The sequence below is a fragment of the Dasypus novemcinctus genome, chromosome 12 (assembly GCF_030445035.2).
Source record: "Dasypus novemcinctus isolate mDasNov1 chromosome 12, mDasNov1.1.hap2, whole genome shotgun sequence".
In the NCBI taxonomy this organism is placed as follows: Eukaryota; Metazoa; Chordata; class Mammalia; order Cingulata; family Dasypodidae; genus Dasypus; species Dasypus novemcinctus.
In genome coordinates this window covers 16229781-16250778 of record NC_080684.1, presented here as the reverse complement: position 1 = coordinate 16250778, position 20998 = coordinate 16229781, and the positions used below count along the sequence as shown (strand labels likewise).

The 20998-nt window shown below is 60.1% G+C and overlaps 1 protein-coding gene across 2 annotated transcripts in view; it reads left to right on the top strand.

Moving 5' to 3' along the window:
* RAPGEF3 (Rap guanine nucleotide exchange factor 3) overlaps nucleotides 1-20998 on the top strand; it is a 24244-nt gene extending 3246 nt beyond the window's left edge. Inside the window, exons 1-27 of one of the 2 annotated variants that reach the window (XM_071218802.1) lie at nucleotides 351-508; nucleotides 6929-6982; nucleotides 7062-7168; nucleotides 7329-7450; nucleotides 7564-7732; nucleotides 8254-8338; nucleotides 8703-8763; nucleotides 8832-8908; nucleotides 8995-9141; nucleotides 9547-9659; nucleotides 9876-9964; nucleotides 10170-10248; nucleotides 10421-10571; nucleotides 10661-10743; nucleotides 11365-11404; nucleotides 13804-13882; nucleotides 14197-14343; nucleotides 15788-15885; nucleotides 16249-16374; nucleotides 16485-16666; nucleotides 16851-16941; nucleotides 17042-17092; nucleotides 17763-17850; nucleotides 18168-18232; nucleotides 18570-18624; nucleotides 19688-19759; nucleotides 20550-20998. In XM_071218802.1, coding sequence (XP_071074903.1) covers nucleotides 470-508; nucleotides 6929-6982; nucleotides 7062-7168; nucleotides 7329-7450; nucleotides 7564-7732; nucleotides 8254-8338; nucleotides 8703-8763; nucleotides 8832-8908; nucleotides 8995-9141; nucleotides 9547-9659; nucleotides 9876-9964; nucleotides 10170-10248; nucleotides 10421-10571; nucleotides 10661-10743; nucleotides 11365-11404; nucleotides 13804-13882; nucleotides 14197-14343; nucleotides 15788-15885; nucleotides 16249-16374; nucleotides 16485-16666; nucleotides 16851-16941; nucleotides 17042-17092; nucleotides 17763-17850; nucleotides 18168-18232; nucleotides 18570-18624; nucleotides 19688-19759; nucleotides 20550-20668 — 2589 coding nt within the window. In that variant the 5' untranslated portion in view covers nucleotides 351-469 and the 3' untranslated portion in view covers nucleotides 20669-20998. Of the gene's footprint in view, nucleotides 1-350; nucleotides 509-6928; nucleotides 6983-7061; nucleotides 7169-7328; nucleotides 7451-7563; nucleotides 7733-8253; nucleotides 8339-8702; nucleotides 8764-8831; nucleotides 8909-8994; nucleotides 9142-9546; nucleotides 9660-9875; nucleotides 9965-10169; nucleotides 10249-10420; nucleotides 10572-10660; nucleotides 10744-11364; nucleotides 11405-13803; nucleotides 13883-14196; nucleotides 14344-15787; nucleotides 15886-16248; nucleotides 16375-16484; nucleotides 16667-16850; nucleotides 16942-17041; nucleotides 17093-17762; nucleotides 17851-18167; nucleotides 18233-18569; nucleotides 18625-19687; nucleotides 19760-20549 lie in introns of those variants that run through there. The other variant, XM_058307879.2, reaches the window with a different exon arrangement.

Sequence of the window (20998 nt, the reverse complement as noted above, 5' to 3'; positions counted from 1 at the left end):
TCCCCCCAGCACAGCCCTGGCACTGACCCGAGGGAACTGGTCTGACAGGTCCCCACGTGGCCGCCTGGCCCCGTGCCTGCGCCTCCAGCCCGGCTCTGACACTCGGCGTCGGGAGAGTGGGTGGGGCAGGCCCCCGTGCGGGCGCTGGAGCAGTTAGCTCCGACGCTTCCACCCCCAGCCCTTCTTACCCGGGAACGAGAGGAGGGAGTGGGTGAGGACCCTCATTCCAGCCTGAATCCAAGGGGGACCCTGGAGCTGACCGTCAGGCCATCCCATCAGGGACAAGGGTCCGGTGCTGGGGCAGCACTTCTTGTGCTGGCTCCATAGGATAGGTGTCTATTATGAACTAACCAGTTACTTCAGTATTGACCGAGCAGTTCCCGTGAGCCAGCCGCTTCGCTGTTATTGACTCACTCCGTCCTCCCAGTCGCCCTGTGGGACAGGGATTGTCATCCACCCCCTTTTACAGATGAGGAAACCGAAGCACAGAGAGGTTTTAGCCAAACAGGTAATGAAAGGAGGATTTGCGTGTGGGCTTCTGGCCATTTGATCACTGCCCCCAAATAGCACCCCCATCTCCCTTGCCGTGGAGATCCCCCATGTACTTAAACCTTTTGGGGTCCTGGGGGCTTTGATAAGAAGCCTATCTACTTGCTGAACGTGGGGACGGGCACGGGAGATGGTGGGTGCTGTGGTTAAGAGCACGGGCTTTGGGCCCGGGCAGGCGCTGTGCGAATCCCAGCGTCGCCGTTCTCCGACTGTCGGGCAAGTGACATAACCTCTAAGCCTCCTTTTCTCAGCTGTGACATAGGATACGAACACCTCCTTCCAGGGTTCGAGCTGGTGTCACTTATTCCGCAGAACCTTCCATCTCTAAGGAGCTGCGTAACTCTGGGTTAGCGACTTCGCCGCCCTGGGCTTCTGCTTTCCTCGGTGAGAAGGGAGGGATGGATTAGGGTCGCTTCCTCGGAGCTGGGGGGCCAGGACCCGCGTGCTCCCGTCTGGGGGTAAGACAGGAAGCGGTTCAAGTGAGGCCTGCTGCGCTGGGGTCGCAGGACCCGGCCCCTCGCCTCCGGCTGTGCGCTGCGGGGGTCAGAGTAACCGCAGGCAGGGAATCGGCGCCGGAGCCTGCGGGCAGTCCAGGGGAGTCGGGCGGGGGCTGCGGCCACCTGGGCATTTTGACATGCACAACAAGTCGTTGGCATTGGCATCGGTTCGGGCACTGTTTGTTCCGAACGCAGGGGCCTGGCTGGGCAGCATTCCTGCCCTTCCTCCCTTCCCCGGCTCCTCCTCCTCATTTCCTGTCATTAAGCCTCCAGGGCTCTGTGGCTGGCTCCGGGCTGGGCCCCGTGACCCAGACAGCGGCCCCTTGGGACACCTAGCGGCTTCCACCAGCTCGGGGCAGGCGCCTCGCACGCCAGGGCTCGGGGCCCTGCCCGGGTGTCCCCCGGCTCCCCGGCCAGGTCCTTTTCAGGGACCGGAGGGCAGGTGGGAAAGCCAGAGAGAAGTGGGAAGGAAGAGCAAACAGGCAGGTGCGGGGTGCGGCGTGAGCGCATCGGGGTGGGACCGTGAGTCTGTCCACGGCTGTCTGGTGGTCCCAAGGGTGTGCCACTGGGTTGTGCAGGCACTTGACCTTGAGACTTGGTCACCTCAGACGTCAAAGGGGACAGTCGGCCACCGTCCCTGCCTGCCGCGCACCTGATCCTGCCTCCCTAGAGCAGAAGCAGCCACGGAGGTGGGCATGCGTTGGAAACTGCAAGGTGTCCAGCCTTGGGAGGGCTCAGAGGGCTGGCAAATTCCAGAGATCCACAAGCTCTGGTTTTCGGGTGGCCGGAAAAGACGTCCGTGGGGGCAGCATCCCGGGGCAGATGCAGCCCCGGAGCCCCGGGTGGCGAGATCCAGGCCGAGGGCAGGGAAACCAGGTCCACCGAGGTCTCTAAACAAGCCCCGTCTTCCCAAGCCAGGCTGGGTGCTACCGAGGCTTCCTCGCCCTTCTAGGGCTAGGGATGGGCAGCGTCTCAGGGGGGAAGGACCCTCCCAGCCGGAGCCCGCCCTGGGCTTCACAAGCGAGTACGCGCTCACGTGGACACCGCACTCCAGAACCCCGGGCCAGCGTGGACACCGCACTCCAGAACCCCAGGCCAGCCCAAGCCGGGGCTTAAGAAAGTGAACTACTTAGAGTGACAGCGGAAATCACAACAAATGACAGATTCACAAGCTGACAACCAGCACAGACGTTACCAAGTCCTCATATGTTCTTACGAATTAACAGCCATACTTCCAAACACCTTCTTGTACCATTTCACTGCATATACTTTGACTGCCTCTTAATTTAATTCTGGTTTTGGAAGAGAGCCACTGGAAAGATACCTAGATCTTCAGTTATTGCTAGTTTAGAAACAGTTCAACCTCACGAGTTGTTATTGTTAATACACATAAATGTTTAGGATGACTGTCAAGTTGGGGAAACTTCTAGTATGTTTCCCCCCCCCCCATATTCACCATAATATTTCAGGACGTATCAGGGTTACTTGTGCAGAAGTTAATGTTAAATAAATATTACCTATCCTCATAGTAGTGGTACATTATGGGTTTGTACATTACTTCATCATGTTTTTAAATGCCTTCATGTTTTTCATTTTGCTTCAATATAATCAAAGGGTCTATTCATAACATTTACTCAAATTTTTCTTTCATATTATGACTTTCAGTATTTTGCTAGAGTTCACTTCTGGGCATCAGAATGATTTCTATTGATGTTATTGTATATCTCTATTGCTTTACTTTACATTGCATTTTTAGATGAATTTTCCCTGTTTTTAATAAATAAATTTTATAGTGGCAGATGAAGGTACCCTTTAAACATGCTCGAGTGAAGAATCTATAATTTATCATTTGTTTAATTAAACATTGCACATCACCTTTCCAAATTTAAATTTAAGCAGCACATTTCAGCTCTAGCAACATTTTTAAAACTTTTTATTTTGAAATAATTTCAAACTACCAGGATGGTTGCAAAAATAATACAAACCCCATGCAAAGACCTCAAACATATCCCACCCTCAGTATATCCAAATCCACCAATTTTAGCATTTAGCCACATTTGCCCTATCAGTCTGTCTATCCATCCATCTATCCATCTATCTATCCATCTGTCTATCTATCTATCTCTTTATTTTCTGAAATTTTGAGATCAGGTTGCACTTGTCATACTCCTTGAACACAAAGTATTCCCATGTATATTTCTTATGAACAAGGATATTCACTAATGTAATCATCTAAAGTGCAGTTACCAACTTCAGAAAATTAAACATTTAAAACATTGATATAAAGCTTATGTCTGTATTTCAATTTTTCCTATGTCCCAGTGATGTCCTTTTTTTTCTTTTTCATTTGTTTGGGTTTTTTTTAGGAGGTACCATATATGGAACTTGGGACCTCGTATGTGTAAAGCAGGTACTCAACTACTTGAGCTACATCCGCCCCCCCAATAACGTCCTTTGGAGCCTTTTCTCTGCCATTCTTAGGTTCCATCCAGTATCACGTATTATACTTAATTGTCATTATCTCTTTAGTTTATCTTTTTTTTTTTTTTTTTAGGTACGGGGTCCAGGGATTGAACCTGAGACCTTGTATGTGGGAAGCCAACACTCAACCACTGAGCCACATCGTCTCCCCTGAGTTGGTTTCTTCATTTGTTTGCTTGTTGTAAAAAACCTGGGACCTCCATGTGGGAAGCAGGCACTCACCTGCTTGCGCCACATCCTCTCCCTTTTTTATATTTCTTTTTTACTTTTTTCCCCTTCTTTTTTAAATTGTGGGAATTTACATATAGCATAAATCTTCCCTGCCACACCCTCCTGCACAAGCCATTCAGTGGGATTAATCACAATATTGCAGTACCCTCCCCACCTCCACTGCAGAACTTTCCCTTCACCCCAAACAGAAAATGGGGTCATGTAGCGTTAACTTCCCAGTGTTCCATCCACCCCCGTGCTTTGTATCCTGTACTCTGCTTTTTGTCTCTATGAGTTTGTATAGTCTCTGATATACATGCGGCTTAAGTTTAATATCCTAAATCTATAGCAATCTCATTTGCTTTGACAGCCACTTAACTTCAGTAGTATACACAAACTATGCTCCTCTCCTCCCTTGTCCCCACACCTTTGTGTTGTTCCTGTCACAAAGTACATGTTGATATGTTGTGAGTCCCAAACCACTGGTTTATCATTACACTTCATGCATTTGCCTCTTAGATCCTTTAGGAAGGAAACAGTGGAGTTACAAACTAAAATACAGTAGTACTGGTATTTATATTTACCCTTGCCATCATCTTTACCAGAGACCTTTATTTTTCATGTGGCTTCAGTCAACTGTCTAGTGTCCTTTCCTTTCAACCCCAGAACTGCTTTTAGCACTTCTGGTAGGACCAGTCTAATGGCTTTTGTTTATCCAAGAATGTCTTAATCCCTCCCTCATTTTAGAAAGATAGTTGTGCCAGATATAAAATTTCTTGGTTGGCAATTTTTTACTTTCAGCACTTTAAATATGTCTTCTCATGGCCTTCTCGCCTCATGGTTTTGGTGAGAAATTGGTCGTTACCCTTACTGATGCTGCTGCCCTACACACAAGACGTGGCTCCTCTCTTGTGTCTTGCATAATTGTCTCTTCACCTTTGGCTTTCAATAGTTTGATTATAATGTGACCTGGTGTGGATCTGTTTGTGCCTATCAGGTTTGGAGTTCATTGTGCATCTTGGGTGTATGTATTCATGTCTTTCATTAAATTTGGGAAGTTCTCCACCAGTGTTTCCTTGGCTATTCTCTCTGCTCTTTTCTCTCTTTCTTCTCCTTCTGGGACTCCCACAATGTGCAGATTGGAATGCCTGATGGACACACCCACAGGTTCCTCAGGCTCTGTTCACGTTCCTTCATTTTTCCTTCTTTCTGCTCCTCAGGCTGGATGATTTCAATTGTCTTATCTGCAAGTTCTGCGATTCTTTCTTCTGCCAGCTCCGTTCTGCAGTTGAATCCCTCTGGACAGTTTTTAATTTCTGTTACTATGGTCTTTATTCTGTTTGGCTCCATGTTGTAATTCCCATCTCTCTATTGCTCCTCTCTTTGTGTTCATCTTTAGTTTTCCTGATTTCCCTTTAGTTCTTTGTCCATATTTTCCTTTAACTCTTGAACATATTTAGCACCAGTTTTAAACACACTTTGCCTGGAATGTCTGGTCTGATCCTCCTCGTTGGTGGTTTCTAATGATTTCATTTTCTCCTTTGCCTGACCTATCGCTTGCTATTTGCATGTTTTGCAATCTTTAGTTGGAACCTGAGCATTTTGATATTTTAATGTGTGATCCCTGGAATTTAGACTCTGAGTAACTGTTCTTTAAACTTGTAGCCAGCTGGTGTTATGAGAGAGCATTCCTTGAATGCCAGGAGTTAAAAAAACAGAAGAAGAAGAAAAGAAAACACCTTTTTCAGTCTTAGCAGATTTATTTGTGTGAGTGTTGTCCTTCTGAGTTTATCCATACCGTGAGTTTAGAGTACAGCTCCAGGCCAAAGCATAGCGGCCTCCCTGATCTCTTCTGTGCGTGCATCTTGTCTTGGGCATGTACAGGTGGCCTAGGATTCCCCCCATTTACACAGTTGTGAATGTCCCTTATTTTGAGGAAATAGTTCCCTCAAGCCACCACCAGACAGACGAGGCCAGGCACACGTGCTCCCAGTGTGTGCACGAGGGCTACTGCTCCCTCTGGAGCCAGGCCAGGGGTCCACCCCGGGAGCATGGGTCAGCTGAGCTGGTGAGGGGTGCAGGAGGGGCCAGCCAGGGGCCATGAGACCTACTGCTTTTAAGTAGCCTTTTTCTTAGCTGGGTGCTCCTCCTGTGACTGCAATCCTTGAGCTGTTTCCTGGAGTGTTGAGAAAGATGTTTCTGTCCATTCTCGCTGGTTGTTCGATGCTTCTGTGGGGGGTGGAGCCCTGGCACGTCTCCCTCTGTCCTCTTTTTTTCTTTTTTTAAGATTTATTTTATTTATTTATTTATCTCCACCCCCTCGTTGTTTTGCACTTGCTGTCTGTTTGTTGTGTGCTCAGAACCAAACCCAGCACCTCCCATGTGGGAGGGAGGTGCCTAATCTCTTGAGCCACCTCCGCTCCCTGCTTTGTTGTCTCTCATTATGTTTTTCTCCTTGTGTCTCTTATTGCGTCATCTTGTTGTATCAGCTCTTCACGCCAGCCCACTTTGTCAGTTCGCTGTCTTACTTGTTTTCTTTAGGAGGTACTGGGAACCGAATCCGGGACCTCCCATGTGGTAGGCAGGAGCTCAATCACTTGAACCACATCCATTTCCCTCACTCTGTCATCTGGATTGAGGTGGGGCCCCTAGGCATTTTGTAGATAAGGAAACTAAACGGAGGCAGGGAGAGGGTAAGTCATGTATTTGTTCTAGGTCACACTGCTAGTAAAGGGAGGAGCAGGGATTTGAATTGAGGAGTGGGGCTCTGGGGTTTGTATTTTTATCTATCAGTCTGAACCAAAGCCCACAGAGGGCAGCAGCTTTGCCGTGGTCCTGTGGTTGGGGACAGGTGTTGACTTGGAATCAGCAGCAAGTGTTCCAGGCGTCCTGAGCCTCCTGTTCTCTTCAAGCTCCCCCTGCCCCCCCGCCCTCCCCCACACAGGTGTGCTTACCCGGGAGCCCGCGTAAGCAGGATGGGGCTGTCGGGGTTCCCATCTGGGGGGCTGCAGGAAAGAAGGTGGGGGCGGGTGGGAAAGAGGCAGGTGCCTGGTGCTCAGGGGGGCCAAAGGGACACATCTGGAGTCGGGGAGCGGAGAAGGGATGGGAGTGACACGGGGTGGGGAGGTGGGTTCGGAAGCTGGACCGGAAGGCCTGGTGCTGAAGCGCGCAATCTTCCCCGGTGCCCTCAGACGCCGCTCACCGACAGCGAGGAGTCCCTGGATTTCAGCGTGAGCCTGGAGCAGGTACCCACAGGGATGGGTGGAGCTGGGCAGGGCGCAGCCCGGGCCGCACCTCATCTGGCTGCGCTCTCTTTCCCTCCAGGCCTCCACCGAGAGGGTGCTCAGGGCTGGGAAGCAGCTGCATCGGCATCTGCTGGCCACCTGCCCAAACCTCATCCGGGACCGCAAGTACCACCTTCGGCTCTATCGGTGCGCGAGCCCCCGCCCGCCCCGTCGCCCGCCGTCCCCTCTCCTTCCCGCCCTCCTCCGTGCACGTGAGACAAGCCCGGTCCCGCAGGACTGGGGCTGGCTCCAGGAAGGGGCCCTCCCCCTCCGCTCCCCACCGTGTGACCCTGTCCCTGCCCCTCAGGCAGTGCTGCTCTGGCCGGGAGCTGGTCGACGGCCTCCTGGCCCTGGGGCTGGGGGTCCACTCCCGGAGCCAAGCCGTGGGCCTCTGCCAGGTGCTGCTGGACGACGGCGCCCTCTGCCACGGTGAGCCCGACGCGGCGTCCCGGGGGCCGGGGGGCGACGAGGGCGGCGGCACGGCGGCGGGGCCTGGCTCACCTGCCCCTCTCGCCCTCCGCGCCCGGGCCTCTGCCCCACAGTGAAACACGACTGGACCTTCCAGGACCGTGATGCCCAGTTCTACCGCTTCCCCGGCCCCGAGCCTGAGCCTGCAGGACCTCACGAGCTGGAGGAGGAGCTGGCCGAGGCCGTGGCCCTGCTGTCCCAACGGGGGCCCGACGCCCTGCTCGCCGTGGCCCTGCGGAAGCCGTGAGTGGGGCGCCCGCTCCCACCGAGCGTCCGGGCCCAGCGTCCCTCAGTTTCCCCTCGCTTCTCGCTGAGGGAACTGGCCGGCCCCAGGACCAAGGCTGGTCCCCGTGTCCCGTCAACTCGTGGCCGTTCCCTCCTCCGCGGGGGACCTCTTCCTCTTCCATAACCGAGGGTGCTGGGCCGCCAATCCCCAAGGACCCGGCCCACTCCGAGATGTTCTGGGTGGGCTTTGGAAACCTCAGGCAGGTCTGGGTTCAAATCCCAGCGCCACCGGATACGAGCCGGGCGGCCTTGGCCCCTGGCCGCCAGCCCCCTCTGTAGGACGAGGAGAGTGATGCCCACCCACAGGGCTGTCGTGAACGAGCGCAGGGAGCGGGGGGGGGGGGAGCTCCCTGGAGCCTGGGAGCGGTCACTGCCGAGGCGCCAGGCCGGGATGGGTGGGTCGGCCTGGGCCCGGCCCCCCCCAGGCACCACCACGTGCCTCCCGCCTGCCCCCTGAGCGCCCGTCCCTGTGCCCGCAGCCCCGGCCAGCGCACAGACGAGGAGCTGGACCTCATCTTTGAGGAGCTGCTGCACATCAAGGCCGTGGCCCACCTCTCCAACTCGGTCAGCCCCTGCCCCTTCCCCAGCGGTCTCCTCTCACTGGCACTGTCCCTGGGCACCCACCGGCTGGGCTGCAGGATAATTGCCTCCCCTCCTGCCCGAGGCTTGAAAAGCTCAATCTAATATGGTGTGGCCCCCCCCAACATCCGTGCCCGAAGACCCCCCCGCAGCTCTCGGCCTGCGTCCCCGCTCCCTTTATCTCCCGCCGGATCCCCTGACCCCTAACCGCGTCACCGCCCCCCACGTGGCTTTGGCTCTAACCTCCCCCTGGCCTGGCGCCGTGCCCTTGAACTTGTGCCCTTGAACTTGTGCCCTTGAACTTGTGCCCTTGAACTTGCCTCCACTGACCCTCCTCTCCTGGCCGCAGGTGAAACGGGAGTTAGCGGCCGTGCTGCTCTTCGAACCGCACAGCAAGGCAGGCACCGTGTGTAAGTCGGGGGGCGCCCGGGTGCGGGCCGGGCGGGCGCCGGGCAGGCCTGACGCGCGCGTCCCTCAGTGTTCAGCCAGGGCGACAAGGGCACCTCGTGGTACATCATCTGGAAGGGGTCAGTCAACGTGGTGACCCACGGCAAGGTGAGCCCCCCCTCCCCGCCTTGGCCACGTCCTCGCGGGCGGTCCCCTGCCGGGCGGGCCGGGCAGTGACGGAGACCTGGCCGCAGGGCCTGGTGACCACCCTGCATGAGGGGGACGACTTCGGGCAGCTGGCCCTGGTGAACGACGCGCCCCGGGCGGCCACCATCGTCCTGCGAGAGGACAACTGTCATTTCCTGCGGGTGGACAAGCAGGACTTCAACCGCATCATCAAGGTGCTGGGGGGGGCGGGGGGAGGCGGGGGGAGGCGGGAGGTAGGGGGAGGCTGGAGGTGGGGGGAGGCAGGAGGTAGGCGGAGGTGCGGCTTGTGGCCGGTGGGGTCCACGGCCCTGGGCACGAGGGGAGGCTACCAGGCCACTGGACTCAGGGCAGACTGTGCCGGAGGCCCAGGAAGGGGTGGGGCCGCATCATGGGTGGGGGGCTGGGGTGCGGCTGGGGAAGGGGCTCAGGCTGCGTGGTGGGAGCTGAGGGCGGCGTGCAGGCGGGCGGGGGGCAGGGCCCAGGTGGTGGGCACCGCAGGGGGTGGGAGCGGGGCTGCAGGTCCTAGTGGGGACCCCCTGGGGCGCGGGGTCTGGAGCGTGGGGGTGGGGTGCTGAGCACCCGGTTGGCCCATCCTCCAGGACGTGGAAGCCAAGACCATGCGGCTGGAAGAGCACGGCAAAGTGGTGCTGGTGCTGGAGAGGGCCTCGCAGGGCGCCGGCCCTTCCCGGCCCCCCACCCCGGGCAGGAACCGGTAACCCGCCCCGCCCCTGCCTCCTGCCCCCCTGCCCTCCTTCCACAGCCCTGCCCTGTGGGTGGGGAGGCACCCAGGGACTCGGCTGGGCCCCCCGAGGCAGGGGGGACAGGCCGGGCACGCGGGCAAGGGCGATGTGCCTCCCGCCGTCGTCCGCCCCGGGTGGGGGCCTGGGGCGCGACAGTGCCGGCGCTGAGGACTGGCCGCTTCCGCCAGGTATACGGTGATGTCGGGCACCCCCGAGAAGATTCTAGAACTGCTGCTGGAGGCCATGCGGCCTGATTCCAGCGCTCACGACCCAACAGGTAGGGGCGGGTGGCGCCCTGCCCCCCGCGAGCCCGCGGCCCCGCCGGCGCTGGCTCGTGGGCCCTGCGTGGGTCGGTCCGCGGGCGGGCAGGCGCCTTGCCCGTGCGCTGCGCTCGGGTGGGGCGCGCTGTGCCGCGGCGCGTGTCCCCCTGCTTGGGGCGGGCTCTGAGGCCGCCTCCTGTTGCGCCCCCCCCTGCCCCGCAGAGACCTTCCTCAGCGACTTCCTCCTGACCCACAGTGTCTTCATGCCCAGTGCCCAGCTCTGCGCGGCCCTCCTGCACCAATATCCCTCTGGCCCAGGACGCGTGTGCGCGCGCCACGGGAGCGCGGGGCCCGCGGCGCACGGGGCCGTGCGGGAGCCTCGGGCCAGGCCCCGGTTGTGGGTGGGCCCTCCTCTGCCTGCAGGGTGGTGGGTGGCCTCGGTCGATGCGGGAGTCTCCTTGACCGGCGCCCACCTTCCACGCGGAGCCGGCGGGGGGCAGCGAGCAGGAGCGCAGCTCCTACATCTGCAACAAGAGGCTGCAGATCCTGCGGCTGGTGGGCCAGTGGGTGGCCCTGTCCGGGCCCCTGCTCCACGCCGACCCGGTGGCCGCCGGCTTCCTCCAGGTACCGGTGGGCGAGGCAGCGCCAGCCCTGGGGGGGGCGGGGTGGACACGGTCACCTCGACCGGCCCGGTGACTCTTGGCTCCTCATAGAAACTCTCCGACCTGGTGAGCAGGGACGCGCGGCTCAGCCACCTGCTGCGGGAGCAGGGGCCCGAGAGGCGGCGGCTCCCCAGGTGATGCCCCGGATCTGCCTTAGGGGGTCGCGTCCGTGACAGGCAGGGCGGCGGGGCCCTGGACGGTGCAGCCCCCCGGGGAGGGCACCGAGCTGGCCAGGGGGGGCCTCGCCCTCAGGGCTATGCCGGCGGGGGCGGCCAGGGCCCCGGTTTCCTTCGTCTGCTCCCGCTGATTTCATCGAGTTGTTTTGTCAAGTCCCCGCGTGCCCCCTCGGCTCGGGATGGCCTGTTCTCCTCCACCAGGCGGGAAGTCGTTGGCTAGGCTCCTCTCCTGGCTGCACCCTCTTCTCGCTTCCTCCGTCCTCTCACCCCGCGGAGCCCCACCCAGCACGTTTTCCGGAGCCTTCCTGACTTCCCCTCGGGGCCCTGGGCACCAGGAGGGTCCTGTCCCCGCCTGACACGCTCGCTCCGTCTCCGGGGTGCTCCTTTGCCCTCCCGGGGGGGCCTTGGAGAGTCACAGCCTCAGGGCTGAGCACCTGCTCCGCGGCCCCGGACGGCTCCGCGGGGTGGGCTGGCCCCGGCCCCTGGGGGCAGGTGGGAATCCAGAGCGCGTGACCTCCCCGCGTCGGCCCGTGCGCGTGCTTGCCCGTCCCCCTCACTCCCGCCCCCCTTGCTCTGCAGGTTGGAAAACGGCTGTGGGAACGCATCTCCTCAGATGAAGGTGCCCGCCCGACCCCCTGCCCCGACGGCCTGGCCCCTCCTGCAGCTCCCACCGGGGGGGGCTCTGACGGGACCCCCCGTGGGTGTGGGGCGGGCGTCCCCGGAGCCCCCGTGGCGCGACGCCCTGGGACAGGCGCTCCGGGCTGAGGCCTGCAGGGGCTGCAGCTGGGCCCGGGAGGTCGTCCTACCGGCGCTTAGAGCCCCTGAGCAGTCACCGCCTGAGACGAGGGGTGGCCCCCGAGGTGTCCCTGGGGGGCTGCCGGGGCCGGTGCTGGGGGGCCTGGCGGAAGGCCCCTCCCCGGGGAGCTGACACAGCACCTCCAGCAGCGGCAGGTGTGCCCGCAGGGAGGTTTGGTGCAGGAATGGTGTGAGAAAGGCTGGAAAGGCAGGCCGGGGCTGGTTTGGGGGTGTCGCACTGGGAATGAAATTCAGGCGCCCTGCCTCGGCCTGCACAGCTCCGCTCTCAGCTCCTCCTGTCCCCCCCACCCCCTCCCGGCGCCCGGGCTCCTCTTCTCTAGGCGGAGCCCGTTCCTGCCCTAGGAACTCGGCGCTCTCACCCTCCCACCCCCACCCCCGGCTTGCTTTCTCGGGCTCTCTGCCCGGCTGGCGCCTTCTCATCCTTCCAGTCTCGGCCAACACGTTGGCTTCTCACGCGGCCTCCCCTCCCGGGCTCTCCACCAGAGCCCCCTGCCCCCAGAGTGTCCTCGCCCACTCCCTCCCACGCATCCTGCCAGTGGATGTCCCTTCTTCTGTCTGTCTGTCTGCGTGCTCACGTGAGTCTGCGCCGTGTGCCCCCTCGGTGGGGGCTGGCTGAGCAAAGGGCCTTGGCCTCTGTTTCCCCAGCGCTCCCGCTCTGCTGGCTGCGGCCGACGCCCAGGAACCCAATCTGAACGCCCCTGCCTGCGGGACACTGTGCCGGGTGCCCGTGGCACAGCTGTGCTGGGTACCCGTGGCGCAGCCATGGGCTGGGAACGCCCCCTGTCGTGGTGGGGCGAGCGGCCGCCAGGGGTCATGCCCCCACAATGGTCTCACAATGGGTGACGACCAAGGCCGGTGTCCTGGAAAGCGGAGGGGAGGGCATAGCACATGGCGTGGGCCAGGGCAGGCGTCCCCAGACAGGCGGCCATGGGAGCTGAGACATGCAGGGGGCGGGGCAGGGGGCGCCAAGCCCGGGAGGTAAGGGTCCCCCGGGGAGCCCCGGGGAGGGAGAGCGAGCTAGGCGAGGGGTTTGGCCTTCGTCCTAAGAGTGAAGCAGAGCCCTGCGGCTCGAGCCAAGGGTTGATGACACCTCGCTGTGCCATCTGAAGAGTCTGGGCTTTCTCCAGACATGAGGGCCATTGAGCTGTTAGGAAGCTCCGCCTGGCTCCTGGAGGAGGGGTCCCGAGGCGCCCGAGGTGCGGGGTGAGGGAGCAGGTGGGCTACGCAGGCCCCAGGAGGGAGGCCCTGTGGTGGAAGCTGGGGTGTCGGCCCGGGAGGACGGGAGACCCGTTCCAAGAAGAATCCAGAACAAGGTGACAGGCCAGGGGGAGGGGAGGCAGGACCAGGGGCCCCGTGGATGTGCTGAGTGTGGGGGGAGGGTGCGCAGCTGTGGAAGGTTCCGGAAGGCACTGGATACCGGGGCTCCAAGGAGAGGTCAGCCCTGGTGGTAGAGGTGTGAGGGGGCCTGTGAGGCGGGGGCCGCGAGGCGCTCTGAGGAGAGCACGGAGGGCCACCCAGGGCAGAACGAGGCACCCAGGTTCTAAGGAGCATCAGCCACCTTCGCAGCTGAGGGGAGGAAGAGTCAGCACCAGAGTCCGGAAGTGGGGTGGGGTCCCTGCCTTTCGGAGGCCTTTTCCCTGCCGGGGCTGCCTCACCTCTGAGGAGGGTCTGTGAGTCTCTGAGGGTCGTTGACACGGTGGAGCAGGTTAGGGTTCCTGAGCAGCTGTGTGGCCTTGGGTTTGCTGCTTAACTTCTCTGTGCCCCATTTATCTCGCCCATAAAGCAGAAATAATACTTATGTCAAAGGGCTATTGTGAATAGTTAGATACTCAGAACAATGCCTGGCTCACAGCAAATGTGGCTGGAAGGAGGAAAAGGAAGGGAGAAGCAAGGCCAGCAGCTGAGGAGTCTTCACGCTGGAAGGCTCTGGACCTCCTTGGCAGAGGGGCGTGGAGGCGCACGTCAAGGGCTTCCTGTGTCTCCTCCAGGAGCCCCCGGCCCCTGGCTGGGCTCCTTTCAGTGTGGCAGCGAGTGCCACGCGGGCCCCACGCTCCTGGGGGCAGAGGCCCTCCCCGCCCCCTCCCTGCGTGTTCTCCTCTGCCCTCCCCGCCCCCTCCCTGTGTGTTCTCCTCTGCCCTCCCCGCCCCCTCCCTGCGTGTTCTCCTCTGGCGTCCTCCAGGCCTTACTTTCCCTCCCTCTCAGGCCCGGAACATGCCCACTTGGCTCCCCAGCCAGGATGAGCCCCTCCCCAGCAGCTGTGCCATCCGGGTTGGGGACAAAGGTTGGTGGCTGCCCCTGCTGCTGTTTCTGTGTCTCCTCTCTGGGTGTCACCTTGCCCTGGAGGTTCCTGGCCCCAGGGGGTGGGCCGTGTGCCTCAGGGTCTCTGTTCCCAGCTCCAGGCTGAGATTGCCTCCTGGGCCCCCTCCCCTGGGCCCCCCACCCCACGCTGTGCAGCTCCTCCACCCAGGCTGCTCAGCGCCCTCCCATCTCCTTGGGGCTCTCCCACGGCTGCAATTGCTGCCCTCTCCCTCCTGGCTGGTGGGGGGGGGGAGACCAAGCAGCCCCCACCCCAGCTCATCCCGTCCTGGTCTCCAGTCCCCTACGACATCTGCCGGCCGGACCACTCGGTGCTGACCCTCCAGCTGCCTGTGACGGCCTCGGTGAGGGAGGTGATGGCAGCGCTGGCGCAGCAGGATGGCTGGACCAAGGGGCAGGTGCTGGTGAAGGTCAACTCCGCGGGTGGTGAGTTGCGTCCCTGGGTCGGGTGGCCCCAGGGGAGGGTGTCCCTTGGGCCCGAGCCCAGACCCCTGCTTTAAGGTCATTATCATCACCTTCTTCTTTAGCAGCCTCGTCCATGTCAGTGATGGCTGGCATCTAGGGGAGGTTCATTCCGTTATTCTAAATGCTTTCCGTGTGGCGGGGAGGAACACGGACTCTGAGTCTGATACCAGGCCTTTGCCTATGAGCCGTGTGACCTATGATTCTTGTCATTCAATTATCATGATATATGATATAGCATTATCTGTATCAATATGTAATGTACCTATCATTATTATGTATTCGTTTACTCTTAATAACAGTCTTATGTGACAGGTATCTTTATCCTAGTTCCAGACCAGGAAGCTCCAGGGCTTAAGCAATTCCCCCCAGCTCATACAGCGAGCCTGTGGCTGGCCTTTGACTTTAGGTAGTCTTCATGAATTTAGTCAGTCAACAAACACTTTCCAGGCCAGCTGTGAGCCAGGCAATGGGCTGTGAGCTAGAGCATCAGTCAGAGCTCCGAACCGGGCAGCTCAGATATGCTGAAGACCTGCCTTCAGGGAACCCGGGACTCTCAAAGCCCCTGTGCAGGGGGGCAGCCCAGGCCTGACAGCTGGAGCCCAGAGTAGACAGGAGCTGGGGACATTCAGAGAATAGTGGCAAGGGGTGGGAGGGAGAGAAGAAGAGGCCTTCTGTCAGGAAGTGGAGAAGGCGGTGAGGTCATCGGGCCCTGGTGCTGTGAAAAGCACTGCCCTCTGGTGGCGGTGTAGGGAGTTGCAGTTGCCCAAAGTCAGTTGTTGAGACCCTGCTGTATACCTGGCACCCAAGTCTGTAATATTTGTGTATAAATCATACACATCTACTACCTCACTAATATTATCATCTAATTATAAAGCTACACAGAAAATAGACGTGCAAATCAGATGAGGAAATTAAGTTTAAGTAGACCTAGGTACGTTGTCCTGGGCACGTGCAGATGCTCGGGGGCTGTACTTTGGAGGCCACTTATCTAGACACTGGGGACTCAGACGTGATGAAAACCAGTCACCATCCACGGGGAGGTAACCAGCACCGACACTTAAGCAAGGAGTTTTCCAGTTTCCAAAGGGCTTTTATAGGCATCCGCCCTCCCATCCATTACATCATCGGACCTGTGAAGCAGTCGTGGGGCAAGTCGTACTGTCTCCATTTTACAAAGGAGGAAACTAAGGCTCGGGGAGGCGTTCGCCTTGCCCAAGGTCCATCTCACTAAGAATCCCTTTCCCTCCCGCTCCGGGTGCTGCCCCAACTGCCCAGGGCTCCAACAGGGGGATCGAGAGAAGGCGCCTCCACGCTCTCCCCAACAGGGCCCCACCCTGGCCGCAGGCGCTCCCGGCCGCTCCCTGGCCCTCCCCGGCCCGCCCAGCAGCCTCCGCTCTCTCTGCAGATGCCATCCGCCTGCAGCCAGATGCCCGGGGCGTGGCCACCTCCCTGGGGCTCAACGAGCGGCTCTTTGTTGTCAGCCCGCAGGCAGTGCACGAGCTGGTAGGGGCCAGGCAGGAACTCTTCTGGGAAGGGCAGGGGTGGCGGGGTGGGCGCTGGGAGTGGGTCCAGGGGAGAAGAGGAGGGGCCTGGCTCTGACTGCCATGGCTGCGTCTTAAGGGGGGAGAGGAAGGAGTGGGCCTCAACTGATGATGGGGAGGCGCAGCCCTTTTGGGGCGCTCCCAAGGAGAAGGAGGATCTGCCCTAGTAGGGGCCCCCCGAGGGACAGGAACCCCATCCTCCAGCTGCTCCAGCCCCGTGCGGCCCCTGCCCTTTGCTCCCCCGTCACCGAAGCCTTCTCCCCCCACCTCGTGCCTGACCCCCCGGAGTCCTCAGGCTCCCCCCTGAGCGCGCTCCCACCTGCAGACCCCGCACCCCGAGCAGCTGGGGCCCACCGTGGGCTCCGCTGAGGGGCTGGACCTGGTGAGCGCCAAGGACCTGGCCGGCCAGCTGACGGAGCACGACTGGACGCTCTTCAACAGCATCCAGCAGGTGCCTGCGGGGAGGGCCCCCACGCCGGGGGGCAGAGCTGCGAGGAGGAGGGGAGCGGGCGGCGGGGGCAGCCGGCCCGGCAGGCCCTGACGGCACCCGCCGCCCGCCAGGTGGAGCTGATCCACTTCGTGCTGGGCCCGCAGCACCTGCGGGACGTCACCACCGCCAACCTGGAGCGCTTCATGCGCCGCTTCAACGAGCTGCAGTACTGGGTGGCCACGGAGCTGTGCCTCTGCCCCGTGCCCGGCCCGCGGGCCCAGCTGCTCAGGAAGTTCATCAAGCTGGCGGCCCAGTGGGTGCCCGGGAGCCCTGGGGCGCCCTTCCCTTACGCCGCCCTCCCTGCTCAGTACGCTGCAAAATCCGCCATCCGCTTCCTTCTCCCGGAGCCTCGGCCGCCTGCCCCCGTGGAGCCCGGGCCGCTGGGGTGGGGCCCCGTGGGGGAGGCATCCCCTGAGGGTCTCTGGGTCTCCTCACAGCCTCAAGGAGCAAAAGAACCTCAATTCCTTCTTTGCCGTCATGTTTGGCCTCAGCAACTCGGCCATCAGCCGCCTGGCTCACACGTGGGAGGTAGGTGGGCGCGGGTCTCGCCTGGCCTCCCCCGGGGAACTGGCTGGAGCTGGGCTCCGTCCCCGAGTTGCCGCAGCTCCGTCCTCCTCCCCTCCCGCAGCGGCTGCCCCACAAGGTCCGGAAGCTGTACTCTGCCCTGGAAAGGCTGCTGGTGAGTGCCGGCCTGGGCCCTCCGGAGCCGTGGCCGCTGCCTTCCAGCCCCCTCTCCCCGTTCTTGCCCAGGGGCCAGCTGCCCATGGGTCCGAGGACCCGGGCTGGGGCTTAGCATTGTGACAGACGGCAGAGCGTATGGTGGCCCTAGCGTGTGGATGGGGTCCTCTGGGAGGGCAGGGACAGCGTGCCCGGTGGATGGCCCTGGGGTCTGAGGTGCACTGGCACCCACACGTGGCCTAGGAAGAGCTAGGGGCCTGAACCTCCAGCCCCAGGAAGTTTTAGGGTTTGAACCAGAGCAGCATTTTTGAGAGCCCTTGGGGAAATAAAGTCATCTCATGGACTTGTAAATGGCTGGTTTCCCTCTCCAAACAGTGGAGGACTCTGGAGGGTCAAAGGAATTTACCCGCCAGGGAGAGAGAGAGGCAGCCTCAGGGCTGCTGGGACCAAGGGCCACGAAGTTTTCCTTGGGGGCCAGAGGTCAGGAAGCCGCGTGGACGCAGATGCTGGGCAGTGGCGGCTTCCTGGCGCCGGCTGGCTGCAGACTCTGGCGAGCCCTGGGGGCTGAGGACAGGCCGGGCTCCCCGTCTCTCCTGCGTGTGTGGCCACGCTCCTGGGTGGGCCAGGGCGCTCGGGGCTCCCCCCTCTGACCAGGCCTTCTCCCCTCTCAGGACCCCTCCTGGAACCACCGGGTGTATCGGCTGGCCCTCGCCAAGCTCTCCCCTCCCGTCATCCCCTTCATGCCCCTTCTTCTCAAAGGTAACAGGAGCCGCGCTTGCCTGCCTGCCTCCATTTCCTTCCGTGCCCGTGCACCCCGGGTGTCCGTCCCAAACACCCTCTGACTGATTACAAGGTTCTGACGCCTTGGGGAGCCCAGAGATGGGTTAGGATGCCACAGGCTGGCGAGGAGTCAAGACGGGCAGGCAAAGAGCGATGGCGATACAGGGAAACTGCCCTCGGACGTCAGAGGACGGTGTCGGGATGGACAGGCTCCCTGCGATCGGCCCATCACCATCCCCAGGATACAGGAGGGGGAAGGGGTTTGGGGACTTATGCCAAGACCCGTCTCTTTGCAGACATGACCTTCATCCATGAAGGGAACCACACGCTAGTGGAGAATCTCATCAACTTTGAGAAGATGGTGAGTCCAGGGAGGCTAGGCCTGTGTCCCCAAAGTGGGCTGGAGGATATGACTGTGCCCTTGGAAGGGGCGTTGGGGGTGGTCTACACTTCATGTCTAAATATGAAGGTTTATTCTTACATCGCCTCTGCCTGGCTCCACTGCATCTTGGAGGGCTGGTTTCTGTCGGGTCTCTGGGTGCGCTGGGGTGAGCAGACTCTACCCCATCTTTTGCAGCCCCCCACCGGGCCCCAGAAGTAGCCCCTGTTCAGAGGGAGCTCAGGGTCCCAACTGCCCCACAGGGCAGAACAGGGGTGCTTCCACTCAGGCCAGATCCCTGCCCTTGTGTTGCTCACAGAGAATGATGGCCAGAGCCATGCGGATGCTGCATCACTGCCGAAACCACAGCAACGGTGAGAGGCTCGGTGAAGGGGACGGAGGGACCCTGTCTTGGCCCACCAGGGCTGCTGCTAACAGATGCCGCACCCTGGGAGACTTAGGGATTTTATTGTCTTGCTCTTTTGGAGGCTAGAAGTCCAAATTCAAGACATAGACAACCATGCTTTCTCCAAAATCTGTACGGATCCCGTGGTGGCTTGGGGCAGTCGGCCTCTGCCTCCCTCCCGTGAAGCGGGGGAAGTGTTGGATTCCTTTAGCTCCTTGGCTATGTTGCATAAAAGAATTTAAAAACATGCCAGTTTAGTTAGGCCAGTAAAAAGAATTTATTGGGAAATGGGGGAGAAGAACAGAGCTTGCTGAGAAATGGGAGAGAAGGACAGAAATACGCATGGAGATCTGATGTGGGCTCCTCTAGGCGGAGAGAGGGACCTCTGCCTTGGGTGGGCTCCTTATAAACTATTCATTATTCCTCCCCTTGCTCATGCTGAGGGGAGGGGCCCCAGCTGTTACTGGTTACCCCACCGAGTGTGGAGGCCAATGGTGAGGCCTGTTTGGACTGTCTGGGGCCAGGGGAGGTCCTGGAAAGAGTGAACTGGAACTTCAAGGTCAGGGTCAAGGTCTTGGGGGGGTGTCTCCTGGCGGCCATGTTGTCTGGCGGCCATGCTGTGGCTCCTCTTTTCTCATTTCCCTGTACTAACCTGCCTTACCATCGCCCTCTGTCTCTCTGGGTCTCCTCCTGTGGCTTCTACTCCTACTGTACCCCATCTCTTCTACTTACAAGGTCTCCGGTCCTATTTCCTTAAGGCCCATTCTGATTCAGTTTGGCGTTTACATCTCCAAAATCCTATTTACAAATGAGTTCACCCCCACTGGACGGGGGGTAGGGCTTGAGCCCCTCTTGCTGGGGGCAAGATTTGGTCCACCATAGTCCAAGGACCCACCAGCCTAGGACCCAGCTGTGGGGCCCAGGGCGAACCCCTTCTCCCTCCCCCATCCCCGAGTGCCTACGGGCCGTCCTCTTCGAGGACCTGGCTGGGCCCCTTCCGTCCCCCTGACTCCCACCTCTCGCCCTCCCAGCGCCCCTCTCACCACTCAGAAGCCGAGTTTCCCACCTGCACGAGGACAGCCAGGTGGCAAGGGTCTCCACGTGTAAGTAGGGGCAGGGTGGGAGCGAGGAATCCTAAACTGTGGTCCACGTGCATGACCTTGATAAGTCTTCACACCTCCTCTAGGACGGGGGTGGTATTGCGCTCCCCAACTTAGCAGTGAGGAAACAGACTTGAGAATTTAAGAAAACTGCTGAGGACCACACAGTTAGTTTGTGGTAGAGTTGGACCCTAAGCACTCTTACTGCAAAGCTGCATTTTTTAATTGGACCTCAGTTGCATGAAATGGCATTCAACGTGATCCACGGTTCACACCACGCTGCCGTCGCTGGCCCTTTATTTGAGCTCATTTATTTTCTATTTATTCTGATAATATAATGAGCCCGAGCACAAGAACACTGACAATAAATTACCTCTCCGTGTGCTGGGCTCCCCTCCCCTGTCCCCTTGCCTTTCGCCACCCAAGGTACCCACTATCCTGAATTTTGAGTTAATCTTTTTTTTTTAGATAGCTTTATCAGATAAATATTATACCCAACAAAATATTCTTTAATTTTAGTTGTTGTTGGACTTTATAAAAAATAGTGTTATGCTGTGTGTAATTTGGGGAACCTGCTCTTTTCAGTGTCTACTCTCTGGGTCACTGAGCAGTTCTGACCCCCTCTGTCTGCGGGGTGGTGGGTGGCGGGAGCAATGGAGCCTGAGGGGATTGGCGAGGAGAAGGGGCAGGATGGGTGGGGGAGGGAGGAAAGCGAAGCTGCTCCTTGGTGGGGGGAAGGGGTGGGCTCCACAAAGCGGCCTTGGGGCCTCCTGACCGCTCTCTCCCCCGCCAGGCTCGGAGCAGTCCCTGAGCACCCGGAGTCCAGCCAGCACCTGGGCTTACGTCCAGCAGCTGAAGGTCATCGACAACCAGCGGGAGCTCTCCCGCCTCTCCCGGGAGCTGGAGCCCTGAGGGGGCTGGGGCCGGAGCGGGCACTTCCGGCGGGACGGGCCATGCCAGGAAAGCCCCGGGCGGGCGCGGGCCGGGAGGCCCACGGGCTGGCCGCGCTGGACAGGGCTCTCCGCGGAGCGCACTCGAGGCCCTGGAGCGGGCAGCGTGGAGGCGGCTGCCCCCGTGATGAAGGGCGGCCAGGGGGGGCCTCGGACTGGCCCTGAGCCCCGACCCCACGCCGAGGCCTGGGGCGCGGGGCGGGCAGAGAGGCCCTGAACGCGGGTGGAGGAGCCGAGCCGGCGCTGGACTCTGTGTTCAATAGAGAGCTCTCCACACCAAGCTTTTTCCAGA